Source organism: Penicillium rubens (assembly GCF_028828025.1).
Source record: "Penicillium rubens strain IBT 27055 chromosome Unknown utg000004l_segment0_segment0, whole genome shotgun sequence".
NCBI classification, from domain to species: domain Eukaryota; kingdom Fungi; phylum Ascomycota; class Eurotiomycetes; order Eurotiales; family Aspergillaceae; genus Penicillium; species Penicillium rubens.
In genome coordinates this window covers 1,071,427-1,091,710 of record NW_026890602.1, presented here as the reverse complement: position 1 = coordinate 1,091,710, position 20,284 = coordinate 1,071,427, and the positions used below count along the sequence as shown (strand labels likewise).

Sequence of the window (20,284 nt, the reverse complement as noted above, 5' to 3'; positions counted from 1 at the left end):
ACTACTGGGCTGGACCTCTGATATATAGAGGATTCATATATGTTCACTCGAAAATACCTATGTTGTACCTAGGGACACCACTTGATCAGGCAAATTACCATATGGGGTTAGTCTTACTTTTTCAGGAACTGACCCATAATACACGTGATATCAAGCGAAAATAATGGGTTCTCAGTAGCCAATCAGATAATGCTTACCAGACTTTGGGACAATCTTAAATGCTTGGCAACAAATCTCTTCTTTGTCAAAGATAAACTTGTATTGATCCAACATCATCAGGCATCAAGTCTGATTCTCGCTAAATTAGAAGGAGCAAGGAAAGAAAGATTACGTTCATCCAAACTTCCTCTTTGTTTTGTTTTGTCAACAAGCATTAACAATCATTTATTCGCCACTACGAGTTTGAATTTTCATCAAAATTAATTGCAGTTTTTCTTGGAATATAAAACATTGACCGTCATGGAAGGTCTTCAACTCAGCAATGACACCCAGTTGTACTCAACCATGGCAGGGAAGCTGGACTCCAAGCTCCTCAAAGCCCTTGACGTGATGGGGTTTACCAACATGACCCCTGTCCAGCAGCGTGTTCTGACAGAACTTCCAAATTGGCGCAGTGACTGTCTTGTCCAGGCTAAAACCGGAACAGGAAAAACCCTTGCTTTCTTGTTGCCTGCATTACACTGTCTGCTTCAAGGTGATTCCGCGCCGCCCAAAGGCAAGGTCGGCATCTTGATCATTACCCCAACCCGAGAACTTGCCCAACAGATTGCAAAGGCGTGTGATGAACTAACATCGCAACTTCCCACTCCTCTTGAGTGCCATGTCGCAGTTGGTGGAACGGCCCGAGCATCTGCTCATTCGCGCTTCATGAAGGGCGCACCTTCCATTCTTGTCGCCACCCCCGGACGCCTGTGCGATTACCTATCTGAAACTCCCACCGCTAAGAAGCTGTCTAACATCCAAACCTTGGTCTTGGATGAAGCTGACACGATGCTCGAGAGTGGCTTTATTGCTGATGTGAAGCGAATTCTCCAGCTCATCCCACAAAAGAGCACTGGCTGGCAAGGCATGTGCTTCTCAGCCACTGTCCCACCCAAAGTCAAGGATGTGGTCAATATCGTTTTGAAGAAAAACTACACTAGCATTTCTACCATTGATGAGAATGAAGCACCAACGCATGAGAGAGTTCCCCAGTACCACGTGCTCATGCCGTCTGTCGCAGATACCTTCACTACACTTGCCTCCCTGCTCAAGCATGAAATCAAGACCAGCTCGAAAATCATCGTCTTCGGCGTGACTGCACACATGGTTTCCCTCCTCGCAGGGGTCTTCTGCAAGGGTATGGTTCATTTGAAGGTGTTCGAGATCCACTCCAGACTCAACCAGGGTGCTCGCACAAGAACTACGAATCAATTCAAGGAAGCCGAAGCCGGAATCCTGTTCGCTTCAGATGTCATCGGCCGTGGTATGGATTTCCCCAACGTCGACTTGGTCATCCAGGTTGGTTTGCCATCAAATGGCGAGCAGTACGTCCACCGTGTCGGTCGTACTGCCCGTGCTGGCGCTGACGGCCGCGCTATCATTCTCCTCACGGAGGGCGAGTCATTCTTCATGAAGAACAACCGCCACCTGCCTATCAAACCCCACCCCGATACCGAAGCGATCAATGCTGGCGCTCCTTCATGCTCTAAAGCTGTCATGCAGGCCATGTACACTATTGATGAAGAGTCGAAGCAACGTGCCTACTCGTCTTTCATTGGTTTCTTCGCTGGATCTGGTCTTCTGAGGCAGCTTCGTCTCGACAAGGCTGGCCTTGTGCAACTCGCCAACGAGATGGCTGTCAAGGGCATGGGATGTCCAGAGCCTCCCCCAATGGACAAAAAGATCATTGGCAAGATGGGGTTGAAGGGCGTTCCAGGTTTCACCTATGCAGACCCAAACGAGATGGCCCGAAGCGGATCTTCTAGATACCGCAACTCTTCCCGAGGTGGCAAGAGTCGTGATGCACTTAGCCCTGGAGCTGGCCAAGGAGACCGAGGGGGTATCGAGAAGAAGCGTGGAGGAGGCCGCGGAGGCCGTGGAGCACGCCGTGGGGGTGGTGGACGCGGAAAGCCTAGATCATGATTCTTTTGCATACTAATGTCAAGCACAGCGTGCTAAAATGTTACTATCCATAGACACTAGACTTACGTTATGACCCGCTACATAAAATTCCTTAATCGAAATCAAAATTACTTGCCGAACAGTTGCCCACGTCCTGATTGTAAAGCTCAACCTCGAAGCTAGCCACGGTAGTCAACATAGCTTTAAATCATTTATAAGGGTAGCCATCTAGATATTATTCCACAATATTTTGACATAATTGACACAGTGTCATTAGTGATCTTGACAGTTGTTCTTGGGATTTAAGACCGTAAATGGTCAGGTGATCGCGGCTAGACATGACATTTAGAGCTTCAATGCTCTACCATTCCACCACGTCATTCTTTTAATTCGAACCCTTGAGGGCGATTAGCTATCAATATTGATAACTGCCCAATATGGATCCGAGCTACAAAGCTCGCAAGGAAGCCTTTGTGTCTAATCTTGCGGGAAGCACAATCCTCGAGATCAATGCAGTCACACTCGTTGCTTCAGTGAGAAACCTCGAGACTTTACCTTGCAATTGACACATTCTGACCTGTGACAACCCTAGACATCCGTTCTCCTTTGGTCCGCGCTCCAGTCCCGCTTATCCTTCTTCACACCCTACGGCCCTGCGGCACTCGCGACCGACTTCATCCTCAATGTACTAGCCATCTTATTCGCGACGACCGCTTACTCCTCCGCACCACTTCTCCTCAACATTCTCCTCGTCTCCCCCGCGGTCCTCCTATTTCTTACCCGAAACGGCCTGCGCACACCCCAAAAAGCCAAAACCCCCCGCAAACCTAAGGCCAAATATGAGAGCTCCCAGGGGGAACAGCAGGCATTGCCCATTCACCCATTCTTGACCACGTACCGCGCGGCAATGATGATTGTCACCTGCGTAGCCATTCTCGCAGTCGACTTCCGGGCGTTCCCACGTCGTTTTGCTAAGGTGGAGAACTGGGGAACGTCTCTAATGGACTTGGGCGTGGGCTCTTTTGTGTTCTCCGCTGGAGTAGTCTCTGCGCGCGCGGTCCTGAAGGGCCGCGACTCGAAGTCTCCACGGTTAGCTTTGCATAAGAGGTTGGTTGGCTCGGCTCGACACTCCATTCCTCTGCTTGTGCTCGGCCTCATCCGGCTGTGGAGTGTCAAGGGACTGGACTATGCGGAACATGTGACGGAATATGGCGTGCACTGGAACTTTTTCTTCACGCTTGGCTTTTTGCCTCCTTTCGTGGAGCTATTCGACTCCTTGACTACACTGGTCCCCTCCTACGAGGTGCTTGCACTTGGAATTGCAGTACTCTACCAAGTCGCTTTGGAGTCGACGGATCTCAAGGGCTACATTCTCGTATCTCCTCGGGGCCCAGATCTGCTATCCAAGAACCGTGAGGGAATATTTTCTTTCATTGGATATTTTGCAATCTTCCTCGCTGGACGGGGTGTTGGAGTCCGCATCATTCCTCGCGGTACCTCGGCCACGAAATCGCCCCAGAAGGCACGGAACTCCGTTCTGATGCGCTTGGTTCTGCAGGGAATGTTCTGGTCTACAATGTTCTTCTTCAATTCCACTTACGCATTCGGCTATGGTGCCAACATCCCAGTGTCGCGTCGGTTGGCTAACATGCCATATGTGCTTTGGGTGTCAGCATTCAATAGTGTCCAGCTTTTCCTCTTCTGCCTGACCGAGACTGTGTTCTTCCCCGCGGTCCACCGTGCCACTAGCACCGAAGGCGAGGCAGAGCAGACTTCCTTTGCGACCAGTCGTATTCTACATGCCTTCAACCGCGGTGGCCTTGCAGTGTTCCTGATCGCGAACCTGCTTACAGGAGCAGTGAACCTGAGCATTCCAACCTTGGATCTCAATACCCCGCAGGCCATGGGCATTCTAATTGTCTATGCGGCTGTGCTAACTGGTGCTGCTCTGGGGATGGACAAGTACAATATTAAGTTGAGCTTGTAGATATATTATAACACTCATAGATGTAGTATTATCCAATTTTAAAAAGTTGCATATAAAATATGTCGATAGTTCATATGTTCTGCATATGCGGAGAATAAATAAACCTTGCATTGCTGCGGTTTAGCCGCGGCATGTGATATCATCGGAGGAACAATATATGAGCCGGAGAGGCGCGCAAACCAATTCTGCAATCAACACTATGCCCTCCAACGAACAGTCTTTTCTTAATCACCCTCCAGCCCTGGAGGGTCCCAAAGTGCCGTACAAGTATGAAGACCAAGTCCTACCGGTCTTCCGCGGCACGCCCCTAGCCATCGGGGCTACATTGTAAGCTACAGGAGAGCTCCATTGAACGATCGCAACGTGCTAATTCCCCGCTACTTATGTCAGAATCCATAACGTTGGCTTTATCCAAAGCCATTTCTGGCGTAATGCCGGCTTCAGTGTCATCCGTGAAATTCCCCACCTAAGCCAGTACGCCGGCCGCTACGATCCAACCGTCATTCCAGTCGACAATACCAGCCAGGCCGAGTCCGCAGCGAAATCGGTGTCTGCAATTGTGGATCGCAGGAAGGGAGACCATGGATACTATACTTCTGCCGACTACCACGCGCTCTACTCGTCAGGAGAGCTGACCCCGACCGCTGTCATCGAGACGCTATTGCCTCTGGTCCGACGTGATACCCAGCCGCCCGGGAAACACTCAATTGCTTTCCTGGAGTCTCAAGCCGAATTGATCCGTGCAGCAGCGGAAGAGTCTACGGAGCGATACAAAAAGGGCAAGTCGTTGGGTCCGCTCGACGGCGTGCCGGTCGCAGTGAAGGATGAGGTGCACCTCACCGGGTATAAGCGCACGCTAGGCTCGAAACTGGATTTCAAGCACGGTACTGATGCGACTTCGTGGTGTGTGAAGCAATGGCTGGACGCCGGAGCTATAATCATCGGAAAAACATCCATGCATGAGATTGGACTAGGTGAGTTCCAATTATTGGTCATCATCGGGTTGCAGTAGCTAACACTCTTCAGACACAAATAACAACAATCCCAACTATGGAACACCTAGGAACCCCCATAATAAAGAGTACTATTGTGGCGGTTCGTCTGGTGGCTCTGGGTACGCTGTCGGGGCGGGTCTTGTACCTATTGCGCTTGGTGCAGATGGCGGAGGCTCAATTCGTATCCCATCGTCGTTCTGTGGTATCTGGGGCCTGAAGCCGTCGCATGGCCGTGTGTCTGGCGCGCCATCCCAAAGTCTCGCGCCCACTGTTGGTGTAATCGGTCCTATGGCTGCTAGCATCGATGACCTCGCTCTCGCCTATCGCATCATGGCCACTCCGGCACCACCTTCAGAAGACCCGATCTCATCGCAGTTCCCTTATCCTGCTCCCCCGCACCCTGATACCAAGAGGACGAAGACAATTGGTATCGTCCGCGACTGGATTGACCGCGCCGAGGGCCCTGTGCGCGCTGTGCTTGATCGGGCGCTCGACTACTACCGCGAGCAAGGCTACAATGTTATCGATATCAAAATCCCTTATCTGCCCGAGGGTCAGCGTGCCCACGCTCTTACCATCATGGCGGAGATCGCATCTGGAGTTGATGCAAGCAAGATCCGGCAGCTCACAGCCCCCAATAAGGTGCTTGTCTCTATGGGCATGTACCAGATCACCGCACAGGACTTACTCGCCTCTCAGCGGCTGCGCAATCTCCTCATGACGCATCTCGCGCATCTCTTCAAGGCTCACCCCGGGATGCTCATCGTCTCGCCCACAACGCCCATCCCTGGATGGCATATTGACGGTGGTGAGGCCGATCTGTCTCGCGGTTTGTCGGATGCCAAATCCTCTGTACGGAATATGGAATATGTTTGGCTGGCCAACTTTACTGGCTGTCCTGCTATCAGTTGTCCTGCTGGTTACAACCCCGATAGCGGTGTGCCTATCGGTGTGATGGCTATGGGCGAGTGGGGTACCGAGGAGGATCTGATCGCCTTTGCTCGAGATGGAGAGCCTATCTTGGACCTGCCTAGTAGCGGTCCTTCGCTTGAGGAAAATGGAACTGCCTCGGCGGGTAAGGGTCTGCGGACTCCTTCTGATGCCTCTGTGTGGGAAGATATCATTGCACAGACCAAGGAGAGTATGTCTAAGTAGGCAGAAGGGAGATTGTAGTCAATCGTGGCAGGTTGACCTTTTTGTCATATAGTACATTCCCGTGTATTTATTTACGAGCTACGAGGGAAGCCTTCCTTCGACTCAGCAAGATACGTCCTAGTCAAGCTTCTCTGTTGTCAGCCGGAATTACTCCCTTCCCGTACATTCATTTAGTCTTTTACTTTCTCTGTGTAGTAGCCACCGCATCACTCGCCTACTTTGTAAGCCCAACATAGGTTAAATAGCTAAGCAGATCCTGCTCTTTACAAATCACACTCGCTTTACTTAAGGCTAAATTTACTTGTGGTATGAGGCTGGCATCTTGGTTCATTGTGACTAAGCACTGTCATTCACAAATAGCTTTCCATCGTTGACTACTTTACACTATTCTCAGCGTCGATCGACGAGCGGCTTTGTGGTGGCCTCTCCCAGCGAAAGCAATACTGCCCCATCTCCATTGCGGTGGATCTAGACCGATGGCCAGTGATCCAGTTTGACTTTCCATCCCAGGTTGTGCCCATCTCGAATGGTACATTGTAGTCGGGCGCTGTTGGTAGGTCCGGCCATGTAAATCGGTGTGGTGCATTGAGGTATCGTTCCATATCCCCGCCGGACCTTCGTGTTGCTACCCATTCGCTTAAAAAGTTGCGAAATTTTGACACCTCAGAGTCCAGTTCGCGACTAACAATCCATTCTGAGATACTTTGCACCATGTCTATATGTCGATCCGAGTGGGGGATATCCGAGAAGGATGTATCGTTCGTGACAAGCTCGTAGAGTGTGAAGACGACACTAGTAACGTCATCTCGACCTTCGTATAGCCGTTTCTTCCCGGATGCAGCCCGATCAAAATCAAAGAGAACGATACTATTTGTGCAAGGATCGATCAGCAGATTTCGGAGTGCGATATCTTGGTGCATGATCCCTAGTTCTAGGTTGAGAAAATCCACGACTTGAGTAAGCTGTTGTAACCACTGGAATCGAAAAGGGATCTTTGGATTGGCGAGTGTTCCACCTGGGATGTACTTCGTTGTGAACCCAATCACCCGAGACTCCTGGTCTTCAAGGACAACGCGATCAAATGGTATGATATTAGGATGCGGCGGTAGACTTTTGAGAATGTTGAGTTCATCCCAGGCCATTTGTAGTCTCAGAGGCTTGTTCAAGACGTTGAACTTGAAAACAACCTTCTGGGAGATCCCAGATTCGTTTTCGTACGATACAAGATCAATGAACGGACCAAGCCTGTCGAGCTCTTGGAGTTTAGAGTACTGGATTGTACGGCAATCGGCCAGCGATCCACAGAGTGGGAAAGGAATATATGCAAGAAATAGAGTATCGTCCTCTTCCGGATTCGTCGAAACCCCTGTAAGGAGCCCATCGTCGTCGACTGTGATAGCGCGAACTTCCGGCGATAGATAATCGGCGAATCGCGCCAAAATTGAGAGCTCCCTATCCTCTTCGGGCGGAAATAGTTTGGCGGTGCCTTTGACCTTGACCATCCGAAGTTGATCCCAATCCCAGACGTTGCAATATGTTTCGGTGGTGGGGTTTTCGCTCGGGCCGCAGTAGTTCTGGCCTTCAGACCAGAATCTGTCTTGAGGGTTAATCATGGCAAAATGAAGGCTCAAAACGAGTGATCTGTATGAAGTGCTGCTTCTAACGTGGTCGGGCGACTAATTCCGACGTGAGGATGATTTTCGCTTTTCCTAAATAGAGACACGAGCCTGGTCATGTGAACGAGCTGGGAGACTAATCGAATGAGAAACGGAGTAGTGGTTCTGATGAAGGAGCACAATATCACAGCGGATGCGGCAAAGATGATCCTTCTTGGTGTTATCGTCGAACAAGAGTCCCTGGCTGCGAAGCTCAAGAAGGAAAGATTGGAGAAACCCACTTCAAAGGAGATCTTGCAATACTTCGAGGCTATTGAGCTTTATGTTGGTGGTAGCTGCTATTGGCACTCGACTGCGCCTCGCTATCAGGTCTTTCAATGGGTGTATATAAAGACACCCAGCTCAAATGTAGATAGGTATATTTCATATAGAAGAATAGATTTATCTAGCGCTTTTGAGATGGAAAGAAACCCCAAGCCTGGTAGACAGATGGGTACCCAGAATGTAAAAAGCCAAGCCGACTCGGACTTCAAATATCAAATTCTGTCTATCGCCGGTGATTCCCCATGGTCAGACCAATTCTACGGGAGTCTACATGGAATGTAAAGATGCAATAAGAATATTCGTTGACTGAGAAATGAACCCGGATTAATATACATTGAATGACGAAGAGAACGCTGCACCAAAAACCAACAAAAATCCTCCTCCTAGTGATACCCATAAGTCTCAAATCCATATTCCCTCAAGAGGATTCGGGATAAAGAATTCACAACCCAGATGGGCTGCTTCACCATGATCCTGGAGCTCTCTCAGGATCTGGTCCCTAGGGTGAGGCCCATCAGTGAGATTCTCCTTGATGTGAATAATGTAGACCCTTAATCCTTCCAGAGGAAGAGTAGTATCAACCGAAGTCCCAGAGTCCGGATTCCCCGTAGTATCTGCGATGTCCGCTCTGGGTATCTGAGGGGTCTCAAATGACTCGCTCGGATGTGATCGAGGCTCAGCAGGCGGCTCGGGGGTCCTGCCTTTGTCGGCCGAGGAGCTTAGAGTCCGTTTCGATCGAGGGCTCACTTGCTCGCTGCCAGTCTCGGCGGGGGGCTCACGCTTGCGCTTTTTCTCTCCCGTGGTCGCATCCCGCACTTCCGTAACTCTGTTGGCGAGCACGCTGAGCTCGGAGACGAGATGTCGTGGACACATGTGGCCGTATAGATATGAGTCGTCGGTGCTGTCATTGTAAGAACATTCGATGAAGATCGCTCGTAGTTTCCCCGTGGCGATCTTCGGGGCCGCGGCTTCCCATACCCGTTTGTTGTGGGTTCCCATGGAGACCGAGTCGGGCTCGACGTCACCAAACACGATGATCTCGCTGCCGGTGTGATGATCGCGCAGAAAGAAAGCAGAACTCTCCACTGTTGCCATCACTGGCTCTTTGGAGTTGGAGGGGAGTAGACGTGGAGAGCGAGCGGGGGAATAGAAGCTGGGGAATGGTTAAGGAGTTTCGTTGGAAGATTGTGAATCTTAGCTTACCTGCCATCGGTATGGTCCACTGAAATCGCCCTTGAAGGAAGCATCAATTGGTGATCGGAAAAGACGGTACTCCCGACTCGATGATGCATTCCGCTTTCCGGATGGTATCGCTGCTTGCACCGCCCATGGCTAACACTCAAACACTTTGTCAGTAGGCCATTGCACGCCCTGACATAGCCTCTACTGTCCCCACGACCGAAACGAGGGTTTCCACCTTCCACCAATCGCTGATATGTGAGCAGACCAGCACCGCCATCCTCGTCCGACAAGTTAGGCCATATGACATCGTTGAACATGTGGTTTTTCAGAGCGGATAGCACAGATGGTAAAGCAGCCACAGGCTTTGGCCCGTTGCCCGCCTCGAGAATTGGAGTGTTAATGGCCAACCCTGAGATATGATCTAGATGAGGGTGTGTGATGAGAACAGCACCGATGATTTCGCGAAATACGTGGGCTGCATTTGCCTGTGCTGTGCTACAGGGCAGCTCTAGCCCCTGAAATGGCCCACTTGTCATCATCCCCTGATCATCCCTGTATTCGGGGATGTATCGCTCCAGTAATCGAATGATGCCTGCGAGAAGGGTACCCGCATCAACGGCAACCACAGAGTTGGAAGACCATTTCGTTGACGTTGACCGGACAAGAATGCCCGTGACGCTATCTTCGCGGGGTCCACCGGTCGGGCCCTGAGGTAGTCAGCATCCAGCGAAGTAGAATTTGCAGGGTTCCATCTGCTAGAACCCGCCATCAGGCAAGTTGAGAAAGCAACATCCAATCGCCAAGATATCTATCAGACCTGGATACCTGGCCCGGCACGTGACGGGTTCTGCAACAGACACGAAACAAATCAACGGGTCCTGACTTACCAAGACAATGACGTGGAATGCTGGTTCCTCAGCCATTGTTCCACTTGTCTCGCCCTTCGTGGACATGTGAGACACGAACAATAAACTAGACTTGTCACGGCCCAAGAGCAAGTGAAGCTGCCTGAGTACGCCTAATCCCCAATAGTAGGCTGATTTCAATGATAGAAATGTTTCACGGAGGCTCAAATAGACTGGCTGATAATCGAAATATGGGATATGAGAGGCGGCCAATAAAGACTGAGGGAAAAAAAAAGAAATTACGTCGCAACGCGATAGTAGCGCACACGGGTTGTGATTCGGACTGCTCAAAGATGTTCGGAACTAACAGCCCTTTAGGTACCATGTGCCATACATAGGATAGGCCTATCTCTAGGAAGCAGAGTTGCTGTTCCTCGGCGAGAGAGATAGAGACGCGCGAAGCGACAGAAATCTGGAGGCTGGGTCGGCAGAGTGCAGATAAGAGAACTCCGATTTCGTGGGGTAGATGTTTCCCCAGCTCCGTATCACAATGGGGCGCCTTGTGCGTAAGATACACTACTGCAGGTAAACTGCAGTGCCGATTGGAGGATATTTGTTTCAGCAAAGTACTCTGTTAAGGTGAGGTTTGGTCGGAGACGCCGGGAGTGGACCAAGTGGATTCTAGTGGGGTATGACCGCAATGGAGCCACGGATACGGAATGAAGATCTGGGGTCTGAGATATCAGATGGAGATTTATAGGTAAAGTACTCCGTACGTATGCAGGTAACGTCTGATGGTGTATGAGTAATTTTATCGATGACCTCCATCCACACTACGATCTCGCCTTCAAAGGATTACCAATTCAGATGTTCATCTTAACATAGTGAGACCTACGGAGTACATTTCTTTATAGCCTTCCATCTGTCAAATTGTGTAGTGGATCAGCATGTGACCTGTCAATAGATCTGCCTGACTTCAAATAAATGTACAGATTTAACATAAAGAGGGTATGCGGTCAACAAGGGCAACGATGGCAAAACGACGGTGCCCTTATAACGAATTCATTGAATGACTCCCCAAGGGCAAGGGACAATAGGGACGCAAAGCCCATCCCAATCCAGACAGAAAACATACCACAATAACCAAGAATCTGCCTTCGCCAACTGCTATAACGCCTTCCGTGAACCCGCTAAATAAAACGACAAAGAAATGATCAGACAAAGCCTCTCATGCGCCATGAGGTATGTTCAAAAGCAAAGTGGGGAATAGATGTTGCATCAGGACCGATCGTTGGCCTCTGAGTTATGTTCGTTCAAGTCTCTCTCCACCACAGTTTGGTAACTTGGTAGAAATTGACCACCGGAATCCACAGAGTGATTTGATGGAGAGTCGGGGTGCTCAGAATCCCTAAAGCTAGGTGGACTTTCTTCAGAGGCATCGCTGCCCCTGCGACTGCCGTCGGGACTAGAATACTCTGGCGGCGGGGCGTCTGGCTCTTGACTATCAGGAGCTGCCGCGACGTTGTCCTCTGCATTGGCCAAAGCAAAACGGCTGGACCCCTCGCCAGCATCTTCATGAGAAGGGATGTGGGTCAGCTGAGCGAGGGAAATGTCAGTTGGTGATCGAGAAGGTCCTGGGCTGGGCGCCGGAGGGATCCTAACACTCGAGCCTGAGGCCGCGTAGTGTGCATTTTGGTAAACGCGCTGGGAGATTTGAGCCGCACTCTCGCGGCCTGACTCGAGTAGAATGCTGCCTTGTTCACTGCCATAGGGTGGGGGCGGGGCGAGGCTGCCAGTCATGGGGGCCAAGCCCCATTTTTTGACATTGCCTTCGATGAACACAAATCCCATTTGGCCAAAGTTCACGTGGACAGTGCAAGGACCGTTAGCACCGATGGTGGGAAAGAGGTTTTGTGAGCGATAGTTATGAGCCACGTCCTCCAATTTCTTGCCGTTCCGTGTGAAGAAGATGGTGCCAGATCGAGGTCGGTAGCCTACACCAACAACATCGCCCTGAAGTAGTGGAGGCCCGTATGGGGTGGGATTAAATGGTTGATTGAGTCTGCGATGTCCCGTAGATTGGTAGGCAACAGAGGTTTTATGGAAGCCTAGCGGTTGTTAGCGCGAATTTCTCGGGAGAGACACTTGAGTTGTAATACGTACCAGGCATTCGGAACAGGGGGTATGGTTTCGTGGTCACACCGATGCCGATTGTGGTCGAGTCAGGCTTATCGTATATCTTCGCCTCCCAGTAGTAGACATCATTCTGCTTAGGGATTGGCAGGTTGGTCTGCACACTGCACTCCGAGTCGAAGAACTCAATTTCTGTTCGTCCTTCCACAAAGCAGTTTGCAATTTCCAGCTCTGGCTGGAATTCCCAGGCAGATACACCTTTTTCTTGGATCGCGAGGAATTGTGATAGGGAGATGTCGCTTTGCACGGACTCGGGGGGGTTTCCTTGGATAAAAGCTACAGCCCATTAGGAAAAGGATCGAAGAGACAGACATGGAAGTTCATTTCCAGACTTACCTTTTGCTCGCAAATATTCCGATCGCGCCAAGTCATCCATTGACTCTAGGGCCGCCTCTTCCTCGCGCAAGAACGCTTGCTCGTCGTCGTATTCACCGGGCCTGCCAATGCGATCGAGCATGATCCGCCCCTGGCGGGTATATTTGAAAAAGAAAAAGATCGCTAGAACAATAAATGCGACGGCAGCCGAGCCGAACGCAGACAAGATCCCAATCAAGATGCCTTTGCCGGTTGAGCCGCTCGAGTTGCCACTGGCCAGCATAGGCTCGGGATGGGACTCCATCGACAAAGAGGAGATGACATTCTGTAGATTCGCTTGGATTTGTTGCTGCGAAAGTGATGTATCGCTTTGTGTCGGTGTTGGTAATGGTAGCGTTGAGGAGACAAAGCCAATCGGTGACGTCGTCGGGTTGCCTATCACTGTGCTCAGGGTTGATGGCAGGCCTGCGAGCGCACCGGGGCTCGGAGCCTCAGGACCCTGCATCGTTCATGCGTCAAGTAAAAGAACAAAAAAAGAGAAAAAGTCAAGAGATGGGGAAATATTGAGATGGGGTGGTAAAGAGGAGGTGTGAGAGAGATAAGTGGGCGCGGCCCAGGTGCCCAGGTGAAATGGGCGGGTTATCTAAGACGTTTTCGGCCCAGGACCTGAAGCTTTATAACTAACAATGCAAGGCAATGTATGAGTCGGTTCCTGGATTTGGAGATCCTGTTTTCTGGAATATTTGAAGGAATCTTATGTCTCTAACAAAAATTTGGCTTTTGACCTCAGAAATAGCTGTAATATAGCAGTCGGGGTCACACTGGGGCTGATACGGTCTATCTATCCCTACTCAGGATAAGCCCTTCTCTCCTCTTCCCCTCTCTCCTGCCTCCTTACTTGAGATCCCTCTTCCCTCTCTTTGTTGAGTTTTAGTTTCTTTTAAGAATGCGTGCAGATAGTGGTGCCCAGGGGTCTGCAGCTCAAGACATCATGATCAATCCCCTCGACTCCTATAATATCCGCGTGGTGACACCTACCTCTTGCGATAAATACCCAGGTCGGTACACTTCTCCCTACAGTGCACATCGCAAGGTCGGAATGCCTTCATTTATCCTCCTTTGCCTCACATACCTGTTTGCTACTCCACTGAACTGCGACCGGTGGTCGTCTGAGACTCGAGCTGACCAGACCGCTCTGACCAGCCAAGCACCATGCGCGCAACGTCGCCCGGAAGCTTGGAGCTTCAAGTGGCTTGATCTTCCTCTCCGGACAGCCGACAATTAATCTGCGCGACTCCGATCAATCGCGCCCATTCCGACAACGACGGTACTTCTACTACCTGAGTGGGGTCGACGAGCCCGACTGTTCCCTGACGTACGATATTGAACAAGACCTGTTATCTCTTTATGTCCCGGATTTTGACCTCCACCGTGCTATTTGGATGGGACCGACCCTCTCACGGGAGGACGCGCAAGACCGATATGATGTGGGCCATGTACGGTATCACGCCTCGCTCAAATATGAGCTGCAGGCGTGGCTGGACGAGCGAAAGCAAGGCAGCGAGCTGTACCTAATTCATGACTCGGAGAAGCCCGAGCATCTGCCAAAAGATCTGCCTTTGAACCTGGAACAGCTAAGGCCTGCTATGGACACAGCCCGAGGTGTCAAGGACGAATATGAAATCCGGATGATCCGCCAGGCCAACAAAGTTTCGGGACTTGCTCATCGGAGAATCCTGGAGAGTATCCAGTCTATGTCCAATGAGTCCCAGATCGAAGGATCATTTTTGAACACCTGTATCTCGCACGGCGCCCGGAACCAGGCATACCAGATTATCGCAGCATCGGGGCCCAACGCCGCTGTCCTGCACTACGACCGAAATAACGAAACTCTCAACAAGAAACCTCTCGTCTGTCTCGATGCTGGCGCGGAGTGGAACTGCTATGCGAGTGATGTGACGCGGACCTTCCCGCTTACCGGCGAGTGGCCTAGCGACTACGTGCGGGATATCTATAAGCTAGTAGAGCGCATGCAAGATGAGTGTATCCGACTGATTCGGAAAGGGACACGCTATCTATCTCTCCACAATCTAGCCCATGACATCGCGATCGAGGGTCTCCTGGCTCTGGGTGTGTTCAAGAACGGCACGATTCATGAGCTCCGTCAATCTGGCGTATCCAAAGTATTCTTCCCACACGGACTTGGTCATCATGTCGGTCTTGAAGTCCACGATGTATCGGAGCGGTCAATCATGGCTATTCAGCGGTCCGATGAGCTCCAATACCGCCCGATCCTGAACTCCACCTGTCTTCCGCCGTGCACTCTCTCCGCTCCGCTGCTGGAAGAGGGAATGGTCGTGACCGTTGAGCCAGGACTCTACTTCTCTCCTCTAGCTATGGCTAACGCGCGCCACCAGCCCTACGCCCGGTATATTGATTTCGATGTCGCGGAAAAATATGTCCATATTGGTGGAGTGCGCATTGAAGATGATATTCTTGTGACTGCTACTGGGTACGAGAATCTCACTACTGCGCCAAAGGGCGAGGAAATGCTTGCCATTATTAGAGGATCCGCATAGAGTAGAGCTTAGTACAATAAATAGCGGCATGCGGGAGACACATCCATTCATTGGGACGATTGAGAAATGTTTTGGCAGAACTGATACGGGGTAGTAGAATACTCACCGCCTTACTAAAATAGAGATCTCTGGCTCTCCCTAGGACTTTCTTCTTTTTCCTTCCCCTCTCTGTCAACTTGAAGACCAATTGTTCCTTGTTATACGGGCAATAAGTCGTCCCTCCCTTCGAACGACGACAGTACAGCAGCGTACACAGCACAATCAAACTCCTTGCCTTCACGTTCGCCAGAAAGTGTAACTTTTATGCCAGAGTGGGTACGCCCTAACAATGGACGATTACCAGACACTCGTCGTGGCTCAATTCTTCGAGCCACTACCAAACCTCTCCCAGGCATCGTGTCATCAGTTCGTCTTGAACCATATCGCCCCGATCCTTTTCCCCAACACTACCGACAAGGTAGACGTTCAGCCCAGCCCTTTCCAGGGAAGCATGAGCTACACCGCTATATTACATACTCACTCCATACACACCGATCATCGTACTGCCGTCCAGTTCCGAAGCGACAAGCAAGACCTCTTTGGAGTCATCGAAGCTAGCCGCATTCATGGATATATTGTACCCTTGGTAACATACCGGGGCATGTACGAAGGGCTATTTGTCTATACATCACCTTTTGCGGAAGGGACACCGTATATCAATGTCTTAACTCAGGACTATAAACTGCCGCTCCAGAAGAAGATGGTGACTGTCCTAGACCTTGCAGACCTCGTTACTCGGGGAGCTAAGGCGAACACTACTACACCCGACACTACTATATCTGACCTTACCTCTACTCTTGATGCAATTCGTCATAAGGTCAATAACTACGTTTTCCGAAGCACAGCTCTTAGAAACAGCATTTCCGCCTATATTAGCAAACTCCTACCACGGCTACGCGATCTCGCCGTCCTCCCTATCACACTTACCCACCAGGATCTCGCCCCATTCAATTACCTTATCGACGACTCCACAGGCCGGGTTCAAGCTGTACTAGACTGGGATGGTGCTCTATACCTCCCAGTTGGGTCAAATTTTCATTTCATAGATAGTCTTTTCGGTTTTATGACCCTAAGTGGTTGGCAAGACACAGAGGATCGTCAGGAACTCGAGGCAGCGTTTTACGACCGGGTTATAGCTAGTCTTGCGACCCAGGGAGTTGGGAGAATAACAAAAGAGCAACTAGAGTCGCAGAAGGCGATCGGGATGTTGCTGTACGGTGTGGAGCGGCTTCTCAAGTTCAAAGACGAACGAGCCGAGCACTATCTAGATGGATATCTTCGGGGGTTATCTTTCATGAATGAGTTTATGTTCTTGCATTAGCTTAGTATCTTGGGAGTTCAATTGCCAGTTCTGAAAGTACAGCTAAACGAATGCACGAGGGGAACATCAAAGCAAAAGATAGAACCTCATGAAGAGGATGCTGCTGTATAGGATCTGTGAATTTAGGACTCTTCAACAGCATCAAACCGCGGCATAACCTTGACTTCACGCTCCGTATAGGGCTTCGAGTCCGTAAACACTTTGTGATTGCCAGAGTTCAGTGGAGCATAGACGTTGTTCCCTTTACACTCAACAACCCCATGTTCATTGACATGGAAGCTCCACCCAGTGATGGCAGGTTTGCTCGTACCAAACAATCTCTTGTTCGGAGATAAGGTGAGGAGCGACACCAATGGTGCCACGTCCACTAGGGTTTGTAAACTCAATGAAGTCTTCTCTGTTTGCAGACAACTCTTGCAGTTTATAGTTGGAGTTGGCCATGGAAGCTTCGACCTCGGGGATGCCAAGGACTTACTAACATAATTGACCATCCTAATGCCGCAGTATCACTTTAATTGGGCCTTTCGTAACCCGGCAATTTCTCGCACCCGCGTCCTGCATTTCCTTATACATCCATGGGTAGCTTGCATTATTATACTGCTATATGAGGGTAATTATTGATATATGGTTAATTTATATAGTACAACTAAAAGGCTATAAGTGGGGGTAAACGCTAGGGACAACATAGAAGATGACGGGCAAGACGTAAGGCAGTCATTATCAATGACATGTCGATTAATTACAGTTATCCTCTTCACATGAATCTGAGATTTCTTTGTCTATGTATTTAAGCCAAAAGGCAAGCAGGTTTGGACTTGTCTATAAAGAAAACGCTCAAATACTCCATCCATGACAGCAACCAAAGCAGGAAAGCAGGAATTGCCTTCGTCGCCTCCATCGACATATATCAGGTCCAGGTCAACGGTTCCGGTTTGCCCTTTATATCCTCACAGGGGCTTTCGTATATCGAGCTGGTGCAGCACTCGCTGGTGTTCTCTTTTCAAAGCTTTGAATTCATCATCTAACTGATGGTGCCATGGGTATAAGACGAAGACTTGGAATGCCAATGCTGAAGAGGCAACTCCAAAATTGATGAGCGAGATTCCGCGCGTAATCCACATGGCTATACAGGCCGTTTCATCAGTAACTGGGCAAAATGAGTAGGTTATAGGAGACTCACCGTAGAGTGGGGAAAGAGAATATCGGTATTATTGTTAGATGATGGATATAAAGCACCTAGGATGAGTTATAAGATGCCGAGCAGAAACGAAGGCCTTGGAGGAAATATAAGTAAAAGGGGGCCGAGGTCGAATTTTGTTGTTCCTGGAATTCCAGTTGCAGTCTACAATATATAAACATGGTCCTTTCGATTTCGGCAAGAACTCCGCTGGACACCTCACGGGTATGAATCGATACCGAATACGGTTAGAGCGAAGGAGAAAGTGGAGAAAGTGGAGAAAGATCGTTGCGGCGAAAAGTTTTACCGACCGAACCTCGTATCTATCGGAGATTGATCGTATCAGTCGGATCCGAAGAGATAACAAGGCTCTATTAAACTCGCTGTGTTTATGACCCTTAAGAACCCCCTAAACAGAAATTGATCATAAAGAGTAAGGGCTCCTACCTTACTCCTCGACAGAGAATATCACTAACAACTCCCTTCATAGATCACCCTTCTCCCAGTCTCGAGACAGACCCAAATATATCCAAACAATGGAGTCTAAACAACAAAGTACGTCCCAGCAGCTGTTCAGTTGGGTAAGGGAACAGAAATACAAGCTGGCTGGTGCTACTTTTGTTGCCAGCATGGTCGGTTCCTTTATTCTAGTCGGCCGCAACCCGCACCTGACGGGCAAACAAAAGATTGTGCAGGCTCGTGTCTACGCACAGGGTTTAACACTAGCTGTCATTGTCTCGTTGGCTGCGCTAGACATGGCAGACCGACAAAAGCCATATATTGCTCAGAGGAAGGAACCTGTCAAGCAGTCTGATGGAGGGAACTAAGGTTAGGAATTTCCAAGAGGGCGACCATAGACGGAGGAAATATGTATAGAGATGTCGATATGTATTGTATATAAAAGCCTACACTAAGATGCACCAAATCAGTCACAGTCAGCTCTTAGAGTGCAATTTTAATTGTCCTCAGCATTCAATTATAAACATTCCTTTCCACTCTCCATCATACTTACTCACTTAGCAGGACAACGATCTCCCTTTCACGTTACTATATCTACTCCGTCAAGTCTTTACTTCACGGTATCTCGATAAATAAAACAATTGAGTTTATATTATGCTGAGAGCAGATATCCCTTCTATTATAGTCGGCAGTTAGTAGTGTAAGCTCTGATATCGGGAGATCCGTAGGTATAAGCATCTTGTAATCATTCTGCCTCGTTATGGATCACTTTCGGCATGTCTAACAATCTTCTGCTCTTCTTTCAAGAATGAATCATTCTTCAAGAGGTGCCAATGAGTCAAACTCAGCGGGAATATGGATGTGGTCCTGGAACGCCGGATGAAGTGTATGATTGAATGCACCAGTTACGATAATAACGCAAGCATGAATGACTACATGTAGTCTATTGGGATAAGAATCCATATTGGTAGTGGATAATAACAAGGCGAGAAGCGGCCTTTTTTGAGTAAATGTTACGCTTGTAATGAGTTGACCATAAGATTAAGCGGCCAGGGACCCCGGGGCCGGACCCTATGAGCGTAGAACCTTGGCAATGGTATTATATAGTCATCTCGGAATGTATAACCTTGTAACCTAAAAGGCGGCACTGAGGATAGTCACAAGGTCGTGGCTTCCATATTAAGCCAAGAAGGAACGGCCTGATGCTTCCTTCCCGTTGTCCCAGGGGTGTACCTTCCGGCTGATATGTATATCCGCCAATGCCGGAGGCATAGAATATACATTATGAAAGTCGGTAATAGCACTCCAGTTATCCTTTGTCCGGCAGCTATAGGTTCTCATAACTGAGCGCCTGTCTGAACATGGGCCAGTGCCGTAAGGCGTACACTGCTCTATCTCGAGAGAAAGACACTTAAGATGGAAGAAACAACTACATTCCACCTAAGATCAGTAATCAGTGGTGCGCAGGTGCCCAGGTCCACAGGCGGTCTTCCAGAATTAGTGACCATGCAACCAGCCCGCAGGCCCTCCAGCTAGATCTAAGCCGCCCTGCAATTTCCAAGGTTGCTAAATGAAGGAGTCTATGGCACACACTAGTCAGAATAATATATGTTTGAGTATACGCCAGGCGCTGATTTTCCCTCATTAAGGTCCCAACTTCGGCCCTCATGACCATCAAGCCTCGACCCTCAAATATGTTGGTGAACCGGCTGTATTGGCAAACGAGCCCATAACGTTTAAAAATCGATTCAGGGCAGATGCAGCAGTCTGACAGTCTCCGGACGCTGTTGTCGCAAAGAGCGGGATACAGTCTGCAATAGAGAGCAACGAAATCGGCAGTCGTCCACGGGTGTCCAAGAAAGTATTTTCATGAAGAGGACTTAGACCCTCATTTGAAACGGCGCCCCTGTATGAAGTCGCAGGTCAGAGACATTGCTTCACGGCTTCAAGACCGTGGGCAGAAATAGCTTGGCCCGTGGACAAGCTTTGCGAGA

General features: G+C 49.7%; 10 protein-coding genes across 10 annotated transcripts; 7 read left to right on the top strand and 3 right to left on the bottom strand.

The window, feature by feature from the left end:
• Nucleotides 1–459: 459 nt before the first annotated feature.
• N7525_010364 (DEAD/DEAH box helicase) lies at nucleotides 460–2,124 on the top strand (the record flags this gene model as incomplete). Its single annotated transcript, XM_002561599.2, has 1 exon — nucleotides 460–2,124. The coding sequence occupies one exon, from the start codon at nucleotides 460–462 to the stop codon at nucleotides 2,122–2,124; it is 1,665 nt and encodes a 554-aa protein (XP_002561645.2).
• Nucleotides 2,125–2,540: 416 nt separating this feature from the next.
• gwt1 (putative GPI anchor biosynthesis protein Gwt1) lies at nucleotides 2,541–4,090 on the top strand (the record flags this gene model as incomplete). The annotated part of the gene is made up of 2 exons (XM_002561598.1): nucleotides 2,541–2,636; nucleotides 2,696–4,090. The coding sequence occupies 2 exons, from the start codon at nucleotides 2,541–2,543 to the stop codon at nucleotides 4,088–4,090; spliced, it is 1,491 nt and encodes a 496-aa protein (XP_002561644.1).
• A 199-nt stretch (nucleotides 4,091–4,289) lies between these two features.
• On the top strand, nucleotides 4,290–6,240 carry N7525_010362 (amidase; the record flags this gene model as incomplete). Its single annotated transcript, XM_002561597.1, has 3 exons — nucleotides 4,290–4,417; nucleotides 4,481–5,064; nucleotides 5,117–6,240. 3 exons carry the CDS (start codon nucleotides 4,290–4,292, stop codon nucleotides 6,238–6,240), a joined length of 1,836 nt encoding a protein of 611 aa, XP_002561643.1.
• A 374-nt stretch (nucleotides 6,241–6,614) lies between these two features.
• On the bottom strand, nucleotides 6,615–7,853 carry N7525_010361 (uncharacterized protein; the record flags this gene model as incomplete). Its single annotated transcript, XM_002561596.1, has 1 exon — nucleotides 6,615–7,853. One exon carries the CDS (start codon nucleotides 7,851–7,853, stop codon nucleotides 6,615–6,617), a length of 1,239 nt encoding a protein of 412 aa, XP_002561642.1.
• Nucleotides 7,854–8,024: 171 nt separating this feature from the next.
• Nucleotides 8,025–8,462, top strand: N7525_010360 (uncharacterized protein; the record flags this gene model as incomplete). Its single annotated transcript, XM_061215069.1, has 2 exons — nucleotides 8,025–8,272; nucleotides 8,306–8,462. The coding sequence occupies 2 exons, from the start codon at nucleotides 8,025–8,027 to the stop codon at nucleotides 8,460–8,462; spliced, it is 405 nt and encodes a 134-aa protein (XP_061067581.1).
• A 120-nt stretch (nucleotides 8,463–8,582) lies between these two features.
• Nucleotides 8,583–10,315, bottom strand: pdeA (3',5'-cyclic-nucleotide phosphodiesterase PDE1; the record flags this gene model as incomplete). The annotated part of the gene is made up of 3 exons (XM_002561594.2): nucleotides 8,583–9,333; nucleotides 9,384–10,069; nucleotides 10,250–10,315. 3 exons carry the CDS (start codon nucleotides 10,313–10,315, stop codon nucleotides 8,583–8,585), a joined length of 1,503 nt encoding a protein of 500 aa, XP_002561640.2.
• A 1,170-nt stretch (nucleotides 10,316–11,485) lies between these two features.
• N7525_010358 (SSH4 family protein) lies at nucleotides 11,486–13,220 on the bottom strand (the record flags this gene model as incomplete). Its single annotated transcript, XM_002561593.2, has 3 exons — nucleotides 11,486–12,315; nucleotides 12,371–12,676; nucleotides 12,737–13,220. 3 exons carry the CDS (start codon nucleotides 13,218–13,220, stop codon nucleotides 11,486–11,488), a joined length of 1,620 nt encoding a protein of 539 aa, XP_002561639.2.
• A 441-nt stretch (nucleotides 13,221–13,661) lies between these two features.
• On the top strand, nucleotides 13,662–15,294 carry N7525_010357 (aminopeptidase P family protein; the record flags this gene model as incomplete). Its single annotated transcript, XM_061215068.1, has 2 exons — nucleotides 13,662–13,773; nucleotides 13,919–15,294. The coding sequence occupies 2 exons, from the start codon at nucleotides 13,662–13,664 to the stop codon at nucleotides 15,292–15,294; spliced, it is 1,488 nt and encodes a 495-aa protein (XP_061067580.1).
• A 328-nt stretch (nucleotides 15,295–15,622) lies between these two features.
• On the top strand, nucleotides 15,623–16,654 carry N7525_010356 (uncharacterized protein; the record flags this gene model as incomplete). Its single annotated transcript, XM_002561591.2, has 1 exon — nucleotides 15,623–16,654. The coding sequence occupies one exon, from the start codon at nucleotides 15,623–15,625 to the stop codon at nucleotides 16,652–16,654; it is 1,032 nt and encodes a 343-aa protein (XP_002561637.2).
• Nucleotides 16,655–18,367: 1,713 nt separating this feature from the next.
• On the top strand, nucleotides 18,368–18,658 carry N7525_010355 (HIG1 domain-containing protein; the record flags this gene model as incomplete). Its single annotated transcript, XM_061215067.1, has 1 exon — nucleotides 18,368–18,658. The coding sequence occupies one exon, from the start codon at nucleotides 18,368–18,370 to the stop codon at nucleotides 18,656–18,658; it is 291 nt and encodes a 96-aa protein (XP_061067579.1).
• Nucleotides 18,659–20,284: the final 1,626 nt, after the last annotated feature.